At 44.0% G+C, this 24,003-nt stretch overlaps 1 protein-coding gene across 1 annotated transcript in view; it reads right to left on the bottom strand.

Annotated features, from left to right (window-relative positions):
* prima1 (proline rich membrane anchor 1) overlaps positions 1 to 24,003 on the bottom strand; it is a 64,765-nt gene that overhangs the window by 33,504 nt on the left and 7,258 nt on the right. The window contains exon 3 of the mRNA XM_029631603.2: positions 5,325 to 5,451. Within this exon, the coding sequence (XP_029487463.1) occupies positions 5,325 to 5,451 (127 nt within the window). The remainder of the gene's footprint in view (positions 1 to 5,324; positions 5,452 to 24,003) is intronic.

The following is a 24,003-nucleotide window of genomic DNA, read 5'->3' on the forward strand; positions in this document are numbered from 1 at the left end:
AGAGACTGAGCCCCGTGGTACTGTTTTTATTCCACTGTTCACTGAGCGTCACTGAATAATGGGTCTAAATGCCCACAAAGAAAGACATAAAAAATAAAAACAACTGACTCTGCTAGACTTAGCATGCTCATTAGGGAGAAAATTGCTGCCAGCTGGGGTTCCCATCCTGAGCTTATTTGCCCCCACTCAAATTCTCAGGCACAGAGAAAGAGAGAGAACAAGAGGGGGAGGGGAGGAGGGGCAGACTGCACATGGGAAATGAGTGCACCCTGGCACATTTCCAGGAACGCCACTACAGGCGTGACAACAAAATATACAGTTTATTTACAGTAGCCATACAAATTGGATATATTGTATATTGCATACTGGGGCAGCAGGGTAGCCTAGTGGTTAGAGCAGTGGACTAGTAACCGGAAAGTTGCAAGTTCAAACCCCTGAGCTGACAAGGTACAAATCTGTTGTTCTGCCCCTGAACAGGCAGTTAACCCGCTGTTCCTAGGCCATCATTGAAAATAAGAATTTGTTCTTAACTGACTTACCTAGTAAAATACAATTCTGGATATCAAGTGCCATAATTCAGGAGCAATACTTCTGATAAACCTGTTTCAGTGCTGGTCAGATAACATGTATTATTCAAATTTAGCATTTATGACAAAAAGTTAGGTTTTGGTTCCAACCGCTGTGTCGTTGAAAGACACAGAGTAGGTGAACGGATGATCCCTGCATGTGTAATTCCCACTGTGAAGCATGGAGGAGGATGTGTGATGGTTTGGGGGTGCTTTTCTGGTAACACTGTCAGTGATTTATTTAGAATTCAAGGCACACTTAACCAGCATGGCAACCACAACATCCTGCAGCGATACGCCATCCCATCTGGTTTGCGCTTAGTGGAACTATAATTTGTTTTTCCATATGACAATAACCCAACACACCTCCAGGCTGTGTAAGGGCTATTTGAACAAGAAGTAGAGTGATGGAATGCGGCATCAGGTAACTTGGCCTCCACAATCACCCAACCTCAACCCAATTGAGATTGCTTGGGATGAGTTGGACTGCAGAGTGAAGGAAAAGCAGCCAACAAGTGGTCATTATATGTACGAACTCCTTCAAGACTATTGGAAAAGCATCCCAGGAGAAGCTGGTTGAGAGAAAGAGTGTGCAAAGCTGTCATCAAGGCAAAGGGTGGCTACTTTGAACAATCTCAAATATAAAATATATTTTGATTTGTTTGACACTTTTTTGGTTACTACATGATTCCATATGTGTTATTTCATAGTTTTGATGTCTTCATTATTATTCTACAATGTAGAAAATAGTAAAAATTAAGAAAAACTCTTGAATGAGTAGGTGTGTCCAAACCTTTGATTGGTCTGTATATCCCAAATATATAGCTTATATCCATTTTCTCAATTTCAGGTGCTTCCACTATGTTGTTGTGAGAAAAGTGCAGCAAGTTTGCAATCCAAAAACTGTGGCCTACTACAGTACATCAAACAGGATGCTAAAAATATCAACAGAAATCTACTTTGAGTCTGCCGAGACCTAGAAAAAGGAGATATATTTAGAATCCTCCTGACGCTTTATGGGAGGAACAAGCTTATGACTAACCATAACAAGCCACAGTAGTAGGTACCCTGTCACTGGATGACTCGATCATTGGAAAGTAAAATGAGCCCAAAACACATTATACACAAAGGTTTACTTAGAGGATGTTTCTCGAGGAAATATTATCAAGAGAAAAGTTTGGCAGAGGACAAAGATAGTTAGAAAAGTGTGAGTGGTGTGATATCCTCTTTTTTTTGGGGGGGGGTGTTTTTTCTTAAAACTGCATTGTTGGTTAAGGGCTTGTAAGTACGCATTTCACTGTAAGGTCTACTACACCTGTCGTATTCGGCGCATGTGACAAATAAAATTGGATTTAGTCTTTTATTTCTCTTCATTGCCTTTCTATGTGTGTGCCTCCCTCTATTTCTTCCCCCTGTTCCCTCCAGTCTGTCACAACCTCATTGTTTGCCTCTGAGGGAACACAACAAATCAGATACCCTTCTCACAAATAAGATACCCTTCTCACTCCATTTCCCTGAACTATGGCATTGCCTCAGAAAGAGAGAGAGTGGGAAAGATAGAGAGGGGGGGTGGAGAGAGGGGGGTGGAGAGAGAGGTGGGGGAGAGACAGGTGAGACAGGTAAAAGAGAGAGAGAAAGAAAGATGGTGGGATGGAGAAAAGGAGGGGGGGTGACAGAGGGAGAAAGGGATAGAGGGATTTGATAAGAAAAATAAATTCGCCAGGCTTGAATATTTGGGATAATAAAATCGAGGGATGTGGTGATATGGGGACAGCAGCCAATTTCAAAAAGCTCCAGTGGATTCCTGGGGAAAGCCTTAAAACTGGCACATACCTTTCTGGTTCTGTGCGAATGAATGAATCCGTCTGTCCTCCGATCAGCCAACTTCTATGCCTGAGCAGATCAGGCATACATAATAACGCACTCAATCCAAATCCCAGGAGTCTCCTTCGATTTTGACTGCTCTGATGCATCTGTTTGGGGCCATTTCCCTTGAAGCTCTTTTTTTGGAAAGTCTTTTATCTACTTCCCTAACGGTAACGGTATGTCAATGTTAGCTAGACTCAAGTGCAGCTCAGGACACATAGGCACTGACACACACACACTACTCTTCTGGCTCCTAGCTCACCTCAAAGAGTAGCTGGATCAGGCTGACATACTGTAGCTGGATCAAGCTGATGTACTGTAGCTCAATCAGGCTGACGTACTGTAGCTGGATCAGGCTGACATACTGTAGCTGAATAAGCCTAACATACTGTAACTGAATCAGGCTAACATACTGAAGTTAAATCAGGCTGGCATACTGTAGCTGGATCAGGCTGACATACTGTAGCTGAATAAGCCTAACATACTGTAACTGAATCAGGCTAACATACTGAAGTTAAATCAGGCTGGCATACTGTAGCTGGATCAGGCTGACATACTGTAGCTGGATCAGGCTGACGTACTGTAGCTGAATCAGGCTGACATACTGTAGCGGGATCAGGCTGATGTACTGTAGCTGAATCAGGCTGACATACTGTAGCTGGATCAGGCTGACATACTGTAGCTGGATCAGGCTGACATACTGTAGCTGGATCAGGCTGATGTACTGTAGCTGAATCAGGCTGACATACTGTAGCTGAATAAGCCTAACATACTGTAGCTGAATCAGGCTAACATACTGCAACTGAATCAGGCTAACATACTGAAGTTAAATCAGGCTGGCATACTGTAGCTGGATCAGGCTGACATACTGTAGCTGGATCAGGCTGACGTACTGTAGCTGAATCAGGCTGACATACTGTAGCTGGATCAGGCTGACATACTGTAGCTGGATCAGGCTGACATACTGTAGCGGGATCAGGCTGATGTACTGTAGCTGAATCAGGCTGACATACTGTAGCTGGATCAGGCTGACATACTGTAGCTGGATCAGGCTGACATACTGTAGCTGCATCAGGCTGATGTACTGTAGCTGAATCAGGCTGACATACTGTAGCTGAATAAGCCTAACATACTGTAGCTGAATCAGGCTAACATACTGCAACTGAATCAGGCTAACATACTGAAGTTAAATCAGGCTGGCATACTGTAGCTGGATCAGGCTGACATACTGTAGCTGGATCAGGCTGATGTACTGTAGCTCAATCAGGCTGACGTACTGTAGCTGAATCAGGCTGACATACTGTAGCTGGATAAGGCTAACATACTGTAGCTGAATCAGGCTGACATACTGTAGCTGAATAAGCTTAACATACTGAAGCTAAATCAGGCTGATGTACTGTAGCTGAATCAGGCTGGCATACTGTAGCTGGATCAGGCTGACATACTGTAGCTGGATCAGGCTGACATACTGTAGCTGGATCAGGCTGACATACTGTAGCTGGATCAGGCTGACATACTGTAGCTGGATCAGGCTGACATACTGTAGCTGGATAAGGCTGACATACTGTAGCTGGATCAGGCTGATGTACTGTAGCTCAATCAGGCTGACGTACTGTAACTGAATCAGGCTAACATACTGTAGTTGGAACAGGCTAACATACTGTAGCTGGATCAGGCTAACATACTGTAGCTGGATCAGGCTGACATACTGTAGCTGGATCAGGCTGATGTACTGTAGCTGAATCAGGCTGGCATACTGTAGCTGGATCAGGCTGACATACTGTAGCTGGATCAGGCTGACATACTGTAGCTGGATCAGGCTGACATACTGTAGCTGGATCAGGCTGACATACTGTAGCTGGATCAGGCTGACATACTGACATACTGTAGCTGGATCAGGCTGACATACTGTAGCTGGATCAGGCTGGCATACTGTAGCTGGATCCGGCTGACATCCTGTAGCTGGATCCGGCTGACATTCTTCCCCAGCTGTCAGCTGTGATCTTTTCACCCATTTTGAGGATTGAAGGGGAAAATATTCTACTGGAGAGCCACATTCACTGAGTTGATTGACATCCACTGAGGTTCGCTGACATTGAACTCATCTCCAACAGCTTGAGGTGTCAGCATGCTCACTTTGAAACTATCACTCTGATAACCATGTTAGGGCTAGCAACATGATAGGAATGGCTCTGAGTATGTCTTTGTAGTGTTGTATGTTGATATTAATTATTTTTTAAAGACAAATATCAGGTTCAATACGGATCAAATCACAGGAGAATAAGTATTGGCAGGGGAAGAATGGACAAAGCTAACTATGAACCAATCACCCTCATGAAAGCTGATTATAAGATCTTTACAAAGGGTTTACAAATACTATATATAAGGGATTACCCCCATGATCTGTGGAATCATGTTGTATTACACTAAGGCCCCTTCTATAGAAGTAGAAGACAATGTTACCTGTGTCAGACTGAACATAGATGATCCTAAATGCATCCCAACATGTTTGGCATGACAAGGAGTGGTAAGGAAAGGAATGTTAGCACTAACAGACTGGATTTCTCCAGACTATCAGGTTATAGATTGTGTCCTAAATGTTTACACAGTGTCTTTGTTCACAATCTCCTGCCAGTGCACACACACTTCTTCTGAAAACTTGAAGCATCAACCTGTGAGGTGGGTTTACCTGGTAGGATTATATATATATATATATATATATATATATATATATATATATATATATATATATATTAAGTATCATACTGTATCACTCATGTTTAACCATTCTGTAATTTTCTGTGATCATGAGAGGAAAGAGCTAACGCGTAAATAGCCCAATGCAAATTCAATGCAAGGGTATGTGTACGAGTCAGAAAGAGTGAGGCCTACCTCTTTATGGCCTTATAGCAGATGATGACCATCAACAGGAGGAAGGCAACCGAGGCACAGCCCACTGTCCCCAACACCACGATCTCCTTCCACCACGGCTTCATGGGAGGCACTGTGGAGGGAGCCACTGCAGAGAAAGGCAGAAGGGAGGAAGAAAAAGAGATGACCTTATTCAAGTTTAAGTTCATTTTCGTTCAAGTTCCATTTCACATCAAACACATGGAGGAGATAGTAGGACCCAGTGAGTCACATAACCAGTTTACAACCAACTGATCTTTGTTACAACCAGGTAAAGCTGGCATTTTTATGAGGAGATAAAGACATCATGGGGAAAGCCGTCCTATTCCGGTTGTTATCTGGTCAGTTAACAAGATCACAACCACATAAAGTTGCATTATATGATGAAAACAAAGATAGATGAGATAAAACAGTAGACAAAAATATGAAACAGCCAGATAGTCTAACAATAAAATCACCTGATGGCTTGCATGGCTCAATAGTAAAGACATGGCGCCCCACTCCAGATCATCCATCATGAATTACCCCGAGAGAGAAATTCTATAGGATCATTACACCACTAACTCAGCCAGCAACCTATTAGCGCTATTGCGGGTCCTGGACATTGCCTGTGCCACTTCAAAGTTTGGATTAGTTTCTACTTTTTCAGTGTGGGGACATTATGAGCAGCAGTGTTTTATCGAGCATGGGTTTGAATGGAACCATAAAAGGCAGGATCATCCAGAAGGGGACGGCTCATTCACGGCTTAATCGCCCGGAAGCATCAGATGGGGGAACAGCCTGTTCTGTGGGCCCACCGAGGGCCTTTCTGAATGGATGTATGGCGTGGTGTGCTAGCTGTGTTATTTTGTCTGTTCTCTGTGTGGCTTTGGGTCTCAAACTCAAGGTCTGGGAGCAACATCTGGCTTAAAACCAGGTGTCTTATGGCCCCGCACTGATATCTGAATCAATATATCTACATACATACATACATACATACATACACGCACACAAACACCTCCTGTTGTGCAGGAGCATACACACACACACACACACACACACACACACACACACACACATGCACGCACACATAAATTCACACAAACAAACCATGTCTCAATTGTCTCAAGGCTTACAAATCATTCTTTGACCTGTCTCCTCTGCTTCATCTAGACTGATTGAAGTGGATTTAACAAGTGACATCAATAAGGGATCATAGCATTCAACTGGATTCACCTGTTCAGTCTATGTCATGGAAAGAGCAGGTGTTGTTAACGTTCTGTATACACAGCCTACAGTACAATCTATAGTATATGTTTCTTTCTTTCTTTTAATAATGTTTCCTTGCACTGTCCAACAGTGATTTAAGGTGATACAAACAACAAGGCCAAAAATAACTTGAGTTGTCCTTGGGCCGTATTATAAATGTAGAATTGATTTGGGAGGGGGAATCTGAGATGGATAGCCAGATGATCCCCTACCCCCCTCCCCATTTGGGGTTAATTGTTTCCGGGAACACTCAAGCCTGGTTCTCCGGCTGATAAGCACTTCTCCGGATGGATAAGTAATGCATCTCTGTCTCCTCTGTGACAGCCGATAAGATTCCTCGGATAAACCGTCAAAAGGGAAATGGAGGGAACACCTTAATCGAGTCTGTGACGAGGCCCACCTGTTGTTCGCAGTGTTTTTCAGTGTTTTCCCAAACTGCTACAACAGTGTAGCTCCATCAAGGGCATCAAATCCGTGATGCATTGAATGACGGGCTGATCTTCAAATAATAATGAGTAGTTATTTATCACGCAAGGTGATGTGTAAACCAGTCAGTGGACAGTCGCCGACTGCAATGCAGTCGATGTTAAACAAGCCCATAGACAGACCAAGGATGGATGCACAATGGTTCCATAACTTTCATTGAATCACCTATTGCACAATACTCAGGACGACACGATCTCTCTTAAGGCACCTGCATGATTCCCATCTGAAACGGTTCGGAACAGTTTTTGCATATAATATATATTATGATGACATTTTGTTCGTTTTTGCAAAGTTTTTTTTGGCTGTTCGTGCACACCAATTTTTCTTGAGGCAAGCCAAAGTTCGGAAGCCGAATTTTACGCCCCTTCGTCGGTTATTGGTCAGATTTTTCTATTAAGTGTTTGTTGTCATTCAATTATAGTTTTTATGCAAATTTTTTCGCTTGCGAAATACTGCACCAAACATCTTAGTTAGATGTAAAACTGTGCAACTAAAATCTCCTCGGCAAAAACATCAACATTAATGACAGATTTCTTGAGTTATCTATTTTGAGGAAGTCTATACTGGCTATGGCGTCTCAAGATGGACAAACTGTGCTACTGCCGCTTTTAAGGGAGTATGTGAGCACACTCATTCGGTTTGCCTAGCTGAGTTCGGCCTTTAGTGTAACTACGCATCCCCCATTCCATCTGTATGAAGGAAATCACCAGATGGCTCTGATCCCAGGTGACTAAAACACACACGTACCCAAACACAAGTACCACAAACACTCAAAACACACACACAGTCCCACATACACGCACACACCACACACACACTTACATGAGCATGCAAACACATACACACAATCATAGGCAACTGCACTCATAAGGTGCAGACACACTTGGATTTATTAGGTAAGAAACCCCAAATTTGCACGACCCAAAGATAGGGAATGAATGGCCGGTATTTATTTCCAGCATTAGGCAGAGAGAGAGAGAGAAAGAGAGAGAGGGGGGAGAGAGAGACAGAAAGATACATAGAGAGGGGCAGTGGGGATGCCAAAAGGGAGAGTGCATGGGCTCGCTGAGCTCCCTGCCACCACATCCCCAGTCCCTTCGACAAGCAGGGATGTCACTGTCCATCTCATCCCTAGTGCTGACCAAAAAAAACAACACCAATCCTCACTCACACACAAGCGTGCACAAACAGACGAACACGATCACACACACGGCACATGCACATAAAAACAAGCACACACATGCACACACGATCACACAATCACACACACACAAGGACCCATAAAAAATTACTGCTTGATCCTTGCACAGCAACATTCTTCTGATGTTTGATTCTTACACTTATTTGGAGAGACTTGTGCATATTTTATGGCTGGGGTGAGGACGGACCCAGAGCGAGGACTGACGTGAATAATCTCTGGTTAACAAGGGTGCGAGGCCGAGGGCCCCTAAGGCTCCTGCTGCAGCCTCAGACTGCTACAAACGACACGCAGGCTGTCCTCGGAAGACTCCTCAACCTCAACTGCCCCAACCAACGCAGTTCAGCTGCCACCAAAGCAATATGTCTGCCTCCACAGTGCCCTGCAGGCCTCCGGGCTAAAGAACCCGATAATTGGACTGTCATACGTTTCCTGGGAGGGAAGTAACAAAGGGAGAGATACCAAGGGAGAAGGGAAGAGAGTAGGGAAGAGAGGCAACCACTGTCACGGCATCTTCAACGTCATTGTAATACATTGGTTAAACAGCTAGGATTACTGTCCCTGCTGTGCATTCAAACTATTTCATGTGTGTCAACATGAGTGTCTACGTACGAGTGGTACAGGGGGAAAAAACACATGCAAACGCCATGCTCTACCAACTGAGCTACAGAGAACCACCCGAGTACCACCTTTGGACGAAACCAAAGACCATCAGCTTACTGGGTAACGACTGGTGAATCATTGGCATTTCAAAATGTTGCACTTACAATTACATCACTCACTATCTGACGCCGTTTCCTTTCCCTTCCCTATAGTGACTAACATAAAATGAGAGAGAAACTTTTCATTTCATAGCTAGAGATGAGAAAACAATAAATAGTACATTATTTCTTTGTTGAGCACAAAAAGAAAACTTGCTCTCTTGATGGCACTGTCATCATTATAGGGACCAAGCTGGGGTCTGGCATGGCAATGTGATTCATCTATAGTTTTGCAAGGAATACAAAGGCCTCAGTCAGTGAGTAATAGAGATAAAGCTGTAATAGTCAAGGACCAGGATGTAGGACCTGTACTGTTGCAATATGATCTGTCTCATTTAACTATAACGTCACATGGGGTCAGAAGTGGGAACTGAACCATAGCCTCCACTTGACTCACATCGCTCTGCCTAATCCATACAACTGTAACGTAACAAATAGCTGTGTAATAGGCTGTAAAAGGCTAGTTATGCAGTACTTATACATTTGATGATGCTTTACTTGGAAAACAACATTAGCAGTGGTAAGAAGGGTTGCAAAGGGTCGGAAACCATCCGGTAAATTTCCGGAATTGTTACAGAAATTTTCGATGGGAAGTTAAGCCCAGGAATTTGGGGAATTTTTCTTAAATTCATCAAAAAAGTTAGCTTATAACAGTGAACCTTTTTTGTGGGATACACATAATAAATAAATAATTCACCTGTTTCCATACAGGGTTCAGCTTTTCTTTTCTTAGTCAACCTTGTGTTATTTTCCTTTGTTCTTGAACGTAGCACTGCTTCTTTGTGTTATAGAACGTAGCCCTGTCTTTCATTTTTGTTCATTGTTTTCACCTGTGTTCGTTTCTCACCTGGTTTCATCAGCTCCCTATTTAGTTCAGTTCTATCTGTTTGTATAGTTGTGAGGTATTCTTTGTTTTTGTCTGCCTGCCTGTGACCACGATTCCTGCCTTCTGGGAAGGTTTAATAAACATCTGCCACGCTCTGTGCGTGAATCTACACTTTTTTGTCCCTGGGTATTCATTACACTTTCATTTTAAAACATGTATCTTACAAAGGAATTGTTTAATCTAACTACTTATCTGTACATGGAATTGTATTTGTGGTTTTGTACACATTTTCTTCTAATCTTTACAGGAAAATGCCTCAGCCCTATCTGATGTGTGGAGACATTTCACTGCAGCTAATGTGAAGAATGCAACAAAGATGCAGAATCATCTGGCCAAGTGCATAAAGTTCCCTCAGCGCTCACAACAAGCAACCTCTGACAAAAGTCCCTCTACTTCTATTCGAGGTGAAAATCATGAATCAGACACCTTATCGATAGCAACAGCTCATGGTCCTCCTGGAATCAGAGTTTTTTTTTTACTCAATGGAGGAACGTAGTCAGAGAAATGCTGATGAATGTCTTGCTCAAGGTGTGTATGCAACTGGTTCACCTCTGGTGCTCACAGGCAATGTGTATTGGAAGAGATTTCTGAATGTTCTTCGCCCAGCGAACATCCCTCCAACAAGACATGCTTTATCTAGTAATTTGCTGCATGCAGAGTTCAACAGAGTTCAAGTGAAGGTCAAGCAAATCATAGAGAAAGTAGACTGTATTGCAATCATCTCTGATGGGTGGTCGAATGTTCGTGGGCAAGGAATAATTAACTACATCATCTCCGCCCCTCAACCAGTATTCTACAAGAGCACAGACACAGACACACCGGGCTCTACATTGCAGATGAGCTGAAGGCATTCATCAATGATCTTGGACCACAGATGGTATTTGCACTGGGTGACAGACAATGCTGTGAACATGAAGGCTGCTTAGTCTAAAGTGGAGGAGTCCTACCCTCACATCACACCCATTGGCTGTGTTGCTCATGCATTGAATCTGCTCCTCAAGGACATCATTGGCGCTGAAAACAATGGATACAATCTACAAGAGAGCCAGGGAAATTGTTATGTATGTGAAGGGTCATCAAGTTATAGCAACAATCTACCTCACCAAGCAAAGTGAGAAGAATAAGAACACCACATTGAAGCTGCCCAGCAACACCCTTTGGGGTGGTGTTGTCATCATGTTTGACAGTCTCCTGGAGGGGAAGGAGTCTCTCCAAGAAATGGCCATATCACAGTCTGCCGATATGGACAGCCCCATCAAGAGGATCCTCCTGGATGATGTATTTTGGGAGAGTGGTATGCAGCCTAAAACTCCTGAAACCTATAGCAGTAGCCATTGCACGGACTGAGGGAGACAATGCCATCCTGTCTGATGTTCAGAAGAAATCTGTACTGCCCTGCCCACTTCACTGTTGCTCCAAGCAGAGGAAACTGCAGTTCTGAAATACACCAAAAAGCGTGAAGACTTCTACCTGAAGCCCATACATGCCATAGTGTACATGTAGTGTACAGTATGCTGGCAAGAGCATCCTGTCTGGTGCAGAGATCAACCAGGCCTATGGTGTCATCACTACCGTGTCTCTCCACCTTGGCCTGGATGAGGGCAAGGTTCTTGGCAGTCTGGCGAAGTACACTTCCAAGCAAGGGCTTTGGGATGGAGATGTAATATGGCAGTCGTGCCAACATATCTCATCAGCCACCTGGTGGAAGGGACTTTGTGGATCTGAGGCTCTTTCCCCTGTTGCCTCCATCATCCTCCAAATCTCACCAACATCAGCCTCCTCAGAGCACAACCGGTCCTTGTTTGGGAACACATACACCAAAGCACGCAACAGGCTGACCAATACAAGGGTTCAAAAATTGGTGGCCATTCGGGCAAATTTGAGGCTTTTTGAGACTGACAACGAGTCATCCTCAACAAGGTTGGAAAGTGACAGTGAAGATGAGGCCTCAGAGTCTGATGTTCAAGAGGTGGACATTGAAGAGGTCCAGGGAGACGACATGGAATCCCTAGAGCAAAACAACCAAAGCTTTAGTTTCTAGACTATCATTTTAAGAATGTATGTTGAAAATATTTTTGGGAGATGCGATGGATCATTGGGGATCATTCAATATTCCCTTTCTTTTGTTGTTCAGTGAAATCATCCCATGTGAATAGTCAACTCATTTAGCTAAAGTTCAATTCGTACCTAAATTGTTTTTAAAATTACTATTGGACGGATTTTTTTTAATCATCTGCAATTATGTCTACTTATGATAAGGTAAAAGGTTTATGTTTCTGTCTCCATATGATATGGTAAATATATTCAATGCAAAAAACATTACATTTATATGGTATTAATAGGAATTTGCATATATTTCCGTTAATGCCCAGATATTCCCGCTAATTCCCACGGAATGTTTCCACCTCTGAATATTCCCCAAAACGTGCAACCCTAATGTTAAGTAGCATAACAGCATTCATACAGTAACTCCCTTCTTAAGTGTATTCCCTTATAGACTATAGTCTTCTTCTACTGGTGGCTGACAAGACAACCACAATTTCCCTCTCTGGGGATCAATAAAGTTTACTCAAAATTCTAATGTAATGCGTTGCCAGCAGTTCCTCTCATGAAAAGCTCTGAGGACATTACCAATCCCCGTGGGTCCATTCCAAGAAACCATGGTGTAAACACAGCTGAGAATTTCCTGTTAACGCTAGCTATCATCATGAGCCCTTTTACCCCGGAGCAAGACCCCAGAGACATTGACTGGTGAAAACAACATCCCAGAATACATAACCCATGGGACTTGACTTCACACTCCTGTGGGTTTGTTCAATGTTTGTAAAAGTGTGTTAGAGAGTGAGTGTGTGTGTGTGTGTGTGTGTGGGGGGGGTGAGTATGTCTCTGGTAGCATCCATATCCATGAAGTATACTGTGTGTGTCTGAAGTGTGTGTGTGTGTGTGTGTGTGTGTGTGTGTGTGTGTGTGTGTGTGTGTGTGTGTGTGTGTGTGTGTGTGTGTGTGTGATTGTGTGTGTGTGTATGCTTCTGCACAGCGAATACACATTACATTCTTCCCCGGGGATGACTGTGATAGATTACCGTATGTATACTTGTGTTGTTCCTGTGTGTGTGTGTGTGTATGCTCCTGCACAGCGAATACACATTACATACTTCACCGGGGATGACTGTGATAGATTCCCCCTCTTCTCTCTAAGACAGGAACAACACAACTATACATACGGTAAGGAGCCAGGGCAGCACCATGACTTCAGCAAGGGAGCAGGGCTATTAGATTAGGCTATTTTTATACCTGCCCTGGACCTTAATGGAGTTATGAGGCTCTGCATTGCCAGGCCAAACTGATTGCAGAACTGAGGGAACTGATAGCATGCAGGATACAAAAACAAACAACAGTCCTCGGCCAACAAGGCTTTTTAAATTTTCAACATGGAATGCAAGGCCCTACTATTTCTTAATGTTGCTGGATCCCAGGAAGAGTATCTGCTGCCTTGGCAGCCACTAATGGGGATCCTTAATAAATAAAATACAAATACACATTTCAAACTTGTCGTGTTTGGCCCGTTGTTCTAGTCCAGCTCTGTCTGGCGAAGTTCTCTTTAAGACCGAAATATATTTGGATATTGACCAACAAAAAATTGATGAGCTGAAAAAAAAGATCCCAGAAACATTTCCATTTGCACAAAAACCTTATTTCTTTCAAATGATTTGCACAAATTTCTTTACATCCCTGTTAGTGAGCATTTCCCCTTTGCCAAGATAATCCATCCACCTTACAGGTGTGAGATATCAAGAAGATGATTAAACAGCATGATCATTACACAGGTGCACCTTGTGCTGGGGACAATAAAATGATACGCTAAACTGTGCAGTTTTGTCTAACACAATGCCACAGATGTTTTGAGGGAGTGTGCAATTGGCATACTGACTGCAGGAATTTCAACCAGAGCTGTTGCCAGAGAATTGAATGTTAATTTCTCTACCATAAGCTGCCTCCAAAGTCATTTTAAAGAATTTGCAGTATGCCAAACCGGCCTCAGAACCGCAGACCACGTGTAACCACGCCAGCCCAGGACCTCCACATCCACATCCATTGTCTGAAACCATCTCAGAGAATCTCTGTCAGAAACCATCTCAGAGAAGCTCATCTGCATGCTCTTCGTCCTCACCAGGGTCTTGGCCTGACTGCAGTTCAGCATTGTAACCGACTTCAGTGGGCAAATTCTCACCTTCGATGGCCACTGGCATCGGAAGTGTGCTCTTCACGGATGAATCCCAGTTTCAACTGTACTAGGCAGTTGACAGACGGCCTGTATGGAGTCTTGTGGGCAAGCGATTTGCTGATGTCAACGTTGTGAACAGAGTGGCCTATGGTGGCGGTGGGGTTATGGTATGGGCAGGCATAAGCTATAGACAACGAACACAATTGCATTTTATTGATGGCAATTTGAATGCACAGAGATACCGTGACGAGAGCCTGAGGCCCATTATCGTGCCATTCATCCGCTGCCATCACCTCATGATTCAGCATGATAATGCACGGCCCCATTGTCGCTAGGATCTGTACACAATTCCTGGAAGATGAAAATGTCCCAGTTCTTCCATGGCCTGCATACTCACCAGACATGTCACCCATTGAGCACGTTTGGGATGCTCTGGATCGACGTGTACGACAGCGTGTTCCAGATCCCACCAATATCCAGCAACTTCGCACAACCATTGAAAGGGAGTGGGACAATATTCCACAGGCCACAATCAACAGCCAGATCAACTCTATGTGAAGGAGATGTGGCGTGCTGCATGAGGCAAATGGTGGTCACACCAGATACTGACTGGTTTTCTGATCCCCCCCTTACCTTTTTTAAGGTATCTGTGACCAACAGCATATCTGTATTCCCAGTCATGTGAAATCATAGATTAGGGCCTAATGAATTTATTTCAATTGACTGATTTCCTTACACGAATGCTAACTCAGTAAAATCTTTGAAAGCATCACACAGTAGCTAAGTAGCTCAGTTTGTGGAGGTAGTGGCAACAATATCAAACATAATATATAATAATATATGCCATTTAGCAAACGCTTTTATCCAGAGCTATTTAAAGTCTTGCGTGTATACATTCTAGGTGGTCCCAGGAATGAAACCCACATCGCCATGCTTTACCATCGCCATGCTCTACCAACTGAGCTACAGAGGACCACCCGAGTACCACCTTTGGACCAAACCAAAGACCATTAGCTTACTGGGTAACGATTGGTGAATCATTGGCATGAAGTAGCACCTCCCAGGCACTAGGAGTGCTGGTGAGCCGGTGGCAACCATTCATATTGGTGACAATTGAATATCAACAACTGAATATCAACGTTGCCCATCTGACCGCCTAATCACAGAAGGCATGAGGGTGATTGGTTTCAATGCCAGTGCCATGTTGTTTGAAATAGGGGCTGTCACCATTGAGATCCTATATGTAATTATATGGCTGCAACTGTCTGTCTGCCCCGGGGCTTTGGGGTGGACAGTGGAAGAGCTGGACTGGGCGGAATACGCACCCCAGTGGTCCCACTTGGCCATCCCAGAATCCCTTGCTGGGCTCTGGCTCCCTGGCTGAGACGGTTGCTCATCAAGCTGACAGGCCTCCAGCCCAGAGACTGAGTCACTGCCACAGGGGTGTGTGTGTGTGTGTGTGTGTGTGTGTGTGTGTGTGTGTGTGTGTGTGTGTGTGTGTGTGTGTGTGTGTGTGTGTGTGTGTGTGTGTGTGTCACCGGCCCAGTAAACAGAGGATGTTTGCTTAATATCAGGTAATATTCTCTTCAGTGGTTTATTTATTCCATTAATTTTCAAATCAGCCAATTCAGGAACTGAATTGAAATTGTAATACATTGAAATTCTAAAAGAATGAAACTATCCTCATTGAAAATATAAATAGCTATTTTCAATGTGGAATTTCAAATAATCTTCTGAATTGACCGAATAAAAATTGAGTTTACCCGAACACAGTTACAAAGGTTATAGCGTAACATTAACAATGTTAACTAAAAAACATGCTGAGAACATTGTCAAACAGTTTTGGTACCAGTACCAAGTCAATGTGCAGGGGTATGAGGAAATTGAAGTAGATATGTACATATAGATAGGGGTAAAGTGACTAGGCAACAAGATAGATAATAAACAGTAGCAGCAGCTGGTGTGGAAGCGTGTGTGGCGAATGTGTGCCTGTGTGTATTTGTGAGCGAGTGTATGTGTGAGTGTGTGGGTAGAGTCCAGTGTGTGTGCATAGTCAAAAAGTGTTAGTGCAAAAAGGGTCAATGCAGAAGGTCCGGCTAGCTATTTGGTTAACTATTCAGTAGTCTTATGGCTTGGGGGTAGAAGCTGTTCAGGAGCCTTTTGGTCCCAGACTTAGTGCTCCGGTATCGCCTCAGTCTATGACTTGGGTGGCTAGAGTCTTTAACAATTTTTAGGGCCTCCCTCTGACACCGCCTGGTATAGAGGTTCAGCCCCAGAGATGTACTGGGCTATACGCACTATCCTCTGTAGTGCCTTGCGGTCGGATGCCGAGCAGTTGCCATACCAAGCGGCGATGCAGCCAGTCAAGATGCTCTCAATGGCGCAGCTGTATAACTTTTTTAGGATCTGAAGGCCCATGGCAAATATCTTCTGCCTCCTGGGGGTTGTGTTTGGACCATGATAGCTCCTTAGCAATGTGGGCCTATCCACTACAGCACCATCGATGGCCCTCCTTTTACTGTAGTCGACGATAAGCTCCTTTGTCTTGCCCACGTTGAGGGAGAGGTTGTTGTCCTGGCACCACACTGTCAAGTCTCTGACCTCCTCCCGATAGGCTTTCTCATCGTCATTGGTGATCTGGCTCACCGTCGTTGTGTCATCTGAAAACTTGATGACTGTGTTAGAGTCGTGCGCAGCCATGCAGTCGTGTGTGAACAGGGAGTACAGGAGGGGACAAAGCACGCACCCCTGAGGGGCCCCTGTGTTGAGGGTCAGTGTGGCGGATGTGTTGTTGGCTACCCTCAGAAAAGATAACTCGTTGTGTGACTGTGGTTCCCACATAACGGGGGGTTGGTATTGTCTCGTAGGTTGCTCATCCACATGCTCGCCTGCCAGCGTGCAGCAGCTTCAAAGGTCATCTCAGCACTCGCTGCTCCACAGCCAGCTAGCCTCCCCCAGTCCACACTCTCTTACTCATCACAGAGAGAATGAGAACAACTGGTTCGCGACTATCACCATCTCCACAATCCACCAACAGCAGAATAACATGAGCTGAGGCCATTTTCAACTCACATCAAAGACAGTGGTCCCCTCGGGACTAGGTTGGAGTTTTTCCTGGACCATCGATACAGTGTCAGATGTTTTGTCCTCCTGATAATGGTTAGAGTTAGGAATGGGAGTAGGGTAATCTGATCCGAGATCTGTGATTAGAGGTGACTTCAACCTGGAGCATCCTGTTGTCATGTAGCATAAATCAAATTTGTTGAATCACGGCCAGCTTTTCTCATTAATGTTAAAGAAAGTTAAAATGAGCAAAATGGCAAAGTACTGAGGCAAAGAACAGAGAGCTGCCTATACATGGTGGAGGGAGGAGTGTATGTGTGTCTGTACTGGATGAGCAAAGACACAGAAGAGGTCTATATTGAGAGAAATATTAGCGTCTAGGCGCCTACCAATGTAACCAATGAAAGCTTCCTGGGGTGCCGTGGTTGGCTGGGGCAGCAGGAGAGAGATCTACAGTCGATGGCTCAGTCAAATCCCTGGCCCACCTCTTAAATCCTCCTTTAATTAAAGTGGAAGTGCTGGAGCAGGTCCAGAGAGGGAACCTGCATACCAGAAGGATACTCGCACTGGTATCCTTTTAACCACAGATCTAGGATCAGGTTCCCCCACCACCGATACTAACCGTAATCATTAGGGGGATTAAAATATTTATGACCCTGGATCAGTGGTTAGGTTAGGAGAAATTCTGACCTGCTTTCATGGAGTTTCAGGAATGAGGTGAACACCTACAGTACACTACCCTCATTACGTCAGACAGTTAGAACACCAGGATTTCCCCCATTCCATCCCTTATCTCCCATCCTATGAGGCAGGTCACAGTGCCATCAGGGCTGTGACAGTCATGGAATTTTGGATGACGGTTATTTGTCAGCAAAATGTCCGCTGTCACCATTATAGTCATTTGAATAGCAAATATATATATTTTTTAAACATAAATAATAAATGTATGTGCTGCTGTTGCTGCAGAGAGGGGGGAGGCAGTTTTTCTACAACACCTTGCTGATACAAGGAGCAACAGCGTTTCATCATGTTGTACAGAGTCCTTGTTACAGCGGAAACGCGGACGTGCCATCTTTTTGAAAGCCCGACCATCACAAATCAAATCAAATCCAATTTTATTTGTCACATGATTGATAAACAACAGGTGTAGACTAACAGTGAAATGCTTACTTCTGGGCCGCCCTTCACAATGATGCATAGAGAACAATAGAAAAATAATAACACAAGGAATGAGTAACGATAACTTGGCTAAATACAGTACACGTGGTACCAGTACCATCTTCAGTCAGCTGTTCCACAACACAAAATTCTAGAACTGGCTAGTTTGGCATCCTCTCATCTCTTCTTATGTCGTCTGTTAGATGTAAATCAGGCTTATTTACACTTTGCTGCTTTTGGGTAAAGTTTTTACGATTTGAATATGAAGTAGATTTTTTTTAATGAAAGTCTTCATCCATATTCGTAGGCTACATGAATATGAAATTACTGTGCCATCTAAGTGGCACACATGTCCACACACACACACACACACACACACACACACACACACACACACACACACACACACACACACACAGTAGGATTAATCAACAGATTGTAAACAAGTGGTTGACAAAGCCCTCACACTCATTCACATTATCAAGCTAATTAGCCTTAAATTAGCCAGCAGGTATGGGTACATAAAGAAATAATTTCACATTTCCAGGCCCCTCACATTCGCTTAACCTGTCCTCCATTCACTCACTTACCGACTGACTTATTTACTTTCTTACTTATTGACTGACTGATAAAATGTACCTTTGCCAATAACTGCCAATCTTCTAATGCCCCACATTACTAATGGGTGCTGAATAACCTGGACCTGAGCTCAAGATCAATCTGGGGGTCCCATCAACAAGATTGGCTGCTGGATAAATCTGAACTCGAGGAAGTGTGTGTGTTTGTGTGTGTCTGTGTGTGGTGTGTGAATATGCCGTGGGGGTGGTTAGGCACTTCTATATTCCTCTGGCTATAATGTATTAGTTATACGCATTATGACAGTTTGTATTATGAAGATGTGTTCTCAATGACATCAAAGATGAAATAAATAAGCAAATGGGTTCTGCGATCAGTTTAGAGGGAAGGAGCCCAATCAGACAACTACTTTAGATAAGAACTTTAAAAGCTTATTTGGCTACAAATGGAACCAATGCTACCAATGCTATTACATGTTGCTGCACTTTTCTGTAGTTACTGCGCTTTTCAGTACTGCACTTATCAGCAGTAACTGGCAAATATAAATCAATAATACAGTGCTCTTTGTTGCGAAAACAACTACGATGCTACATATTGCAAGAGCAACTTAGTGCTAAGTGCTACTAACAAGCTAGTGTGGCACAACAATATCCTGGTACTGGGTAGTGGGTACTGTCTGACATGTTTTTCCCTTTATTTCAAATGACAGCTCTACACTGAAGGCACAGAGACACTTGCTACCTTCCAAAAAGGCACCCTATTCCTCCAATTGGGCCCTGGTCTAAATTAGTGCATTATAAAGGGAATAGGGTGCCATTTGGAATGCAGACACTGTAGAAACAAGAGGCATCTAATGCCAACCGCAAAATAAACCCAGCACTATCAGAGATGGGTTACTTTTGTACACCTTAGGACTTATTATGCACTTATGTGCATAATAGAGATGGAGAAGTTACTTTACACCTTGCTTTCAGCGGTGCTGCTATGAGAGCCTTCTCATCATCAGTATGTACAGCTACATGGCACAGCCCACATCAGCTAACCACTTCAGTGTTGTGGGCGCCGCATGTCAACATACAGGCCTGGACTAGTAAGCCACGTGGGCTCACTTCAGCAAACACTCCAGTGCCGAAATACTTCACGATCTAACTTACACAGTTGCGTAACGCCACGCTGATGCGGCATTTAAGTGTGACGGTGTTAGCGTGTTATCTCCGGCAAATGCTAATGCGAGACCATTCCACTCCTGATTTCGCAATCTTTCCCACTTTGCCGCAGGTGGAGAAAGGAAACAGTATCGTTCCTGTACACGTTCCTGAATAATTAAACAAGGAGAATGATAGGGGTGGGGGGTTGGATACAGCAATCGGCATGTTCCAAATAGATTGTTTTATGTTCTGACCACGACAGTCGGCAGCACCTGATTGATTCGGCTCGGAGACAGCTGAGCCAAATGGCGCAACAACCCCCCCCCCACTCTCTCTCTCTCTCTCTCTCTCAATACAATTCAAGGGGTTTATTGGCATGGGAAACATGTGTTAACATTGCCAAAGCAAGTGAGGTAGATAATATACAAAAGTGAAATTAAAATTAAAATCTCTCTCCCTCCCTACATGAACCGGCTGCCTAATTACACTTGACATGGTCTGAATTAGCATAAACAGGCGTATGAACTCTACGCTAGCTAGCACACTCACTCGCAAAGCCCCTGCGGATTGATAGCCCGGCAGGCTCGATGGGCTCTCAGTCTTTCTCTCCCTCTCTCTTTATCTCTCTCCTCCCTCTCCTCTGTAACGTTGATTGGCAGGAGGGGGAGTCAAGCCGACAGGCCTCCAGGGAGGAAGCTGACACATAAAGAAGAGCCCTTGTCATATCAAAGCGGCGCGCGTCACACCGTTACTTACTCACACGCGCACTTCAAACCTCATCATGTCTCGTCATGGACGAAGGGACGGGATTCAGTTTTTCGGATGGGTCCGAGACTAATTGAAAATGAACAAGGGCTGAATAGTCACCGGGCTTTTTTCAACAGCGGCTTTATTTAGCAAGGGTGAACAACAAACGCCCCAAGGAAAAGCCGGGGGGATAAATAAAGATAGCCTATATATCTGTTCACGGAACATCATTCATCTTCAAATTGCTGGAAAGATGAGAGCGATAATACTTTTGTGATCCGTGTACTTTGAGATAAATCTTTGCTCGTTAAGGAAAAGAACACCCTGGATTGAATATGGCTGTCTATTTATAACCTCTAAATCCGGGACTAAATCTTCCCAACAGGATAGTTTGATAAAACCCCGTTATTTAAGTAAATTCCTAAGTAAATTCCTTGATGAATTAAGGTTGCTCAGACACCCAATGGTCCAAATGCCCACTGTATGTATGAATAATGACTCCTTATAGATATGACGATTGTTGCAATGGCTCAGTGGGTTAGAGCATGCTGCTGGCAATACCAGAGGGGTATACTACAAATCTAGCTAGATGTACTCAGGCTTTTCTGAAATTAGCCAGCTTCAGTTACCTTCACACTCCTGCTCAGGCTTCATCCATGTTACGAAGGTAGATTTTGGTTGTGTACCCGTCGCTTACTTGACCACTCGAGCCGGGCTTGTAATTGCGTGTTGGTGCCTCACTGCTTCCACTGAGCCGGGAAAGGGAGGTGGTGGGGGGGTTAGTGGGAGATGAGGTGGCCGCCACACGTTAGACCCACTCACGTTTGTTTGAGTCGGAGCGCTGCTGAGCTGAGGTTTCCCGTGGTCACCCAAGGGGATACACTCACTCTGCAGTCGGTGGTTCTCTCAGACCTCGTGCATGACAAGGCATCAGCAAGCGGGGCCTCACTGTGCTGCACCGGCAAGTCACTTTGGATGTTAAAATTTACTGCAGCCTGAGCCAAACTTCAGTTTTAATCCTCAGTTTTTGGGGATGGCTGTAGGCTTGAATAAAATCAGGGCTAAGTAGACCAGGTCGCTGAACGTTTAAAACGCCTTTTTGTTGTTGAAGCTACTCTTTTTTTAACGATTCTTTCTCTCCTTTAAATCTTTTATCACTCTCTCCCTCTCCGTACAGACAGGTGCAGGAGGCTTTGTTGGCCCCCTAACTTTCTCATGCATATTTGAGGCATTCATTTTTAGATATACTTAAGTTCTTACCCCTAAAAAGCCTACTAGATTTTCTCACCAAAAAGCCCTCAAGTCGAACCTTCACAACAATACCATTCAGGCCATATCATTCAACACACCCTCATTCCTAAATGCATCCACACAAGCTTAGTGAGAAGTCATACTTCTGTGGAGGAGGTGTTTCGAGATGGGTCTCACAGAACCATGTTTGTTTATGTCACAAAGTAGCAAGGCCTCAAAATCCCAGGTCATGTCAACAGAGTAAATCTGAACACCAGAAATGAATGTTTCCTTTTACTTACCAGAGAAATTGAATGAAAGACATGGTAGAGAGAGACATTTAGAGAGAAAGGGAGGATGATAAAAGCCCTCTTCTGACTGGAGCAAGGAACCAGAAACACTATCAATAAAACAAACCCCAGCTTCTCCCTCACTTCTCACTGGCTTGTTTTATTTTTCGCTCCATCCATCGCCCAAGGTTTAAACAAAAGCCTGGAACGAATAGCTGTCAAAAGCATTACAGCAGATTGATGGCGCAACCTTCACCGTGCCATATCACTGATCAATAGTCTCTCAGTGCATGAGGCCAGGCTAGCTAGAGGCTCAAAGACAGATCTAAGATATAAACTTCTAGATGGGATGGAGCTGCCAGGCTGTCACCGCTAACAGCCTCATACTTTACGGCCAGGTCCACAATTCAAACCCGAGAGGCCAGTTCTAGGAAAATTTGAATTGCGTAAAGAAGGAAAGCAATTTGCTAATCTGTTGACTGGCCAAAATGTAGGTGCATTCAATGCAATTCTATGGGTTTAGACCTTAGCTAATGTTGATGGTGATGGCTAACATTGGCAGGAGTGGAGGAAGGAATAGCTATGATATGAATACTTAGTGACTTAATTTAGTGATCTCCATTTTCAGAAAACCTGATCATTCCTGAGTCGGATAACATATGGTGTATGTTACCTACATGTCGACTCAGTGACACTGGGCTGTGGGGCTGGACTCCTAGTTCAATCAATTGTGGATAGCGGAAACTGCACTGCGGGTTTAATCTCAGTGTTTACGCTGTGGGGCCAAGAACTTAGACTATGATGGTCTTTGGCCTATATCACAGACTGGGGAAAGGTGAATTCACTCCCCACGAGGAAACAGAGAGCCATACTGTGGTCACACAGACAGTGCTGCTGGCTTCTGCTGGTTGACACCATCCTGCTCAGGTCCAGATTAGCATCAAATTGGGTATTTGGCATTTGAGCCTGAAAATACAGTATAGCATGCTAATAGGGTAACATTTACATTGTTTTTTGGGGGGGTTAGAAAATGACCTAAGCAGTTGATGGCATTGGTTTGTTTAACAAATTCAAAGTGTGAATTGCAGTCTCTCGTTGCCCATATAGTGCTTTAGAAGTAATGAAACAAGTACATTTGTAATTTGGCTGAACTATACATTTAAGCTGCCCATAGACCAAGCTGTGATAGTAGCATTTAGTATGCACAGCCACATTGACGCATAAGAATATATCTCATTCAGAACAAATGAGCATAGACAAACAGGGGCCTTCTAGACATCCAGGGGTGAGATTACTTATCCGTTTGCCTGCAATAACGATCTGCTATTGGTGAGGCAGTGTAGTTTGTGACCACAGGCAGTTCACAGCTCCAGTTCACGAATCGTCCTCACTTACTCATTTTCAATGAGTTCAACTGATAATTGACTTAAAAATATAAACATTGGCAAATGTTTGATGTTTTCAAACTTCAAAAAGGTTTTGTAGTTGAGACTAACCCCCATCCCAACCCATCTGTTGTGTAGCTCCATCCAGCTACCACTTGAACTCTGAGTATGTGGTGGGTTGATTTGGGTGAGACTTGGCAACAACCTCTGACCCCCGCAGAAAAGTATCAAGGCTGGAAGCACCTCACGAGTCATGTCAC

The sequence above is a fragment of the Oncorhynchus nerka genome, linkage group LG24, assembly GCF_034236695.1.
Source record: "Oncorhynchus nerka isolate Pitt River linkage group LG24, Oner_Uvic_2.0, whole genome shotgun sequence".
NCBI lineage: Eukaryota > Metazoa > Chordata > Actinopteri > Salmoniformes > Salmonidae > Oncorhynchus > Oncorhynchus nerka.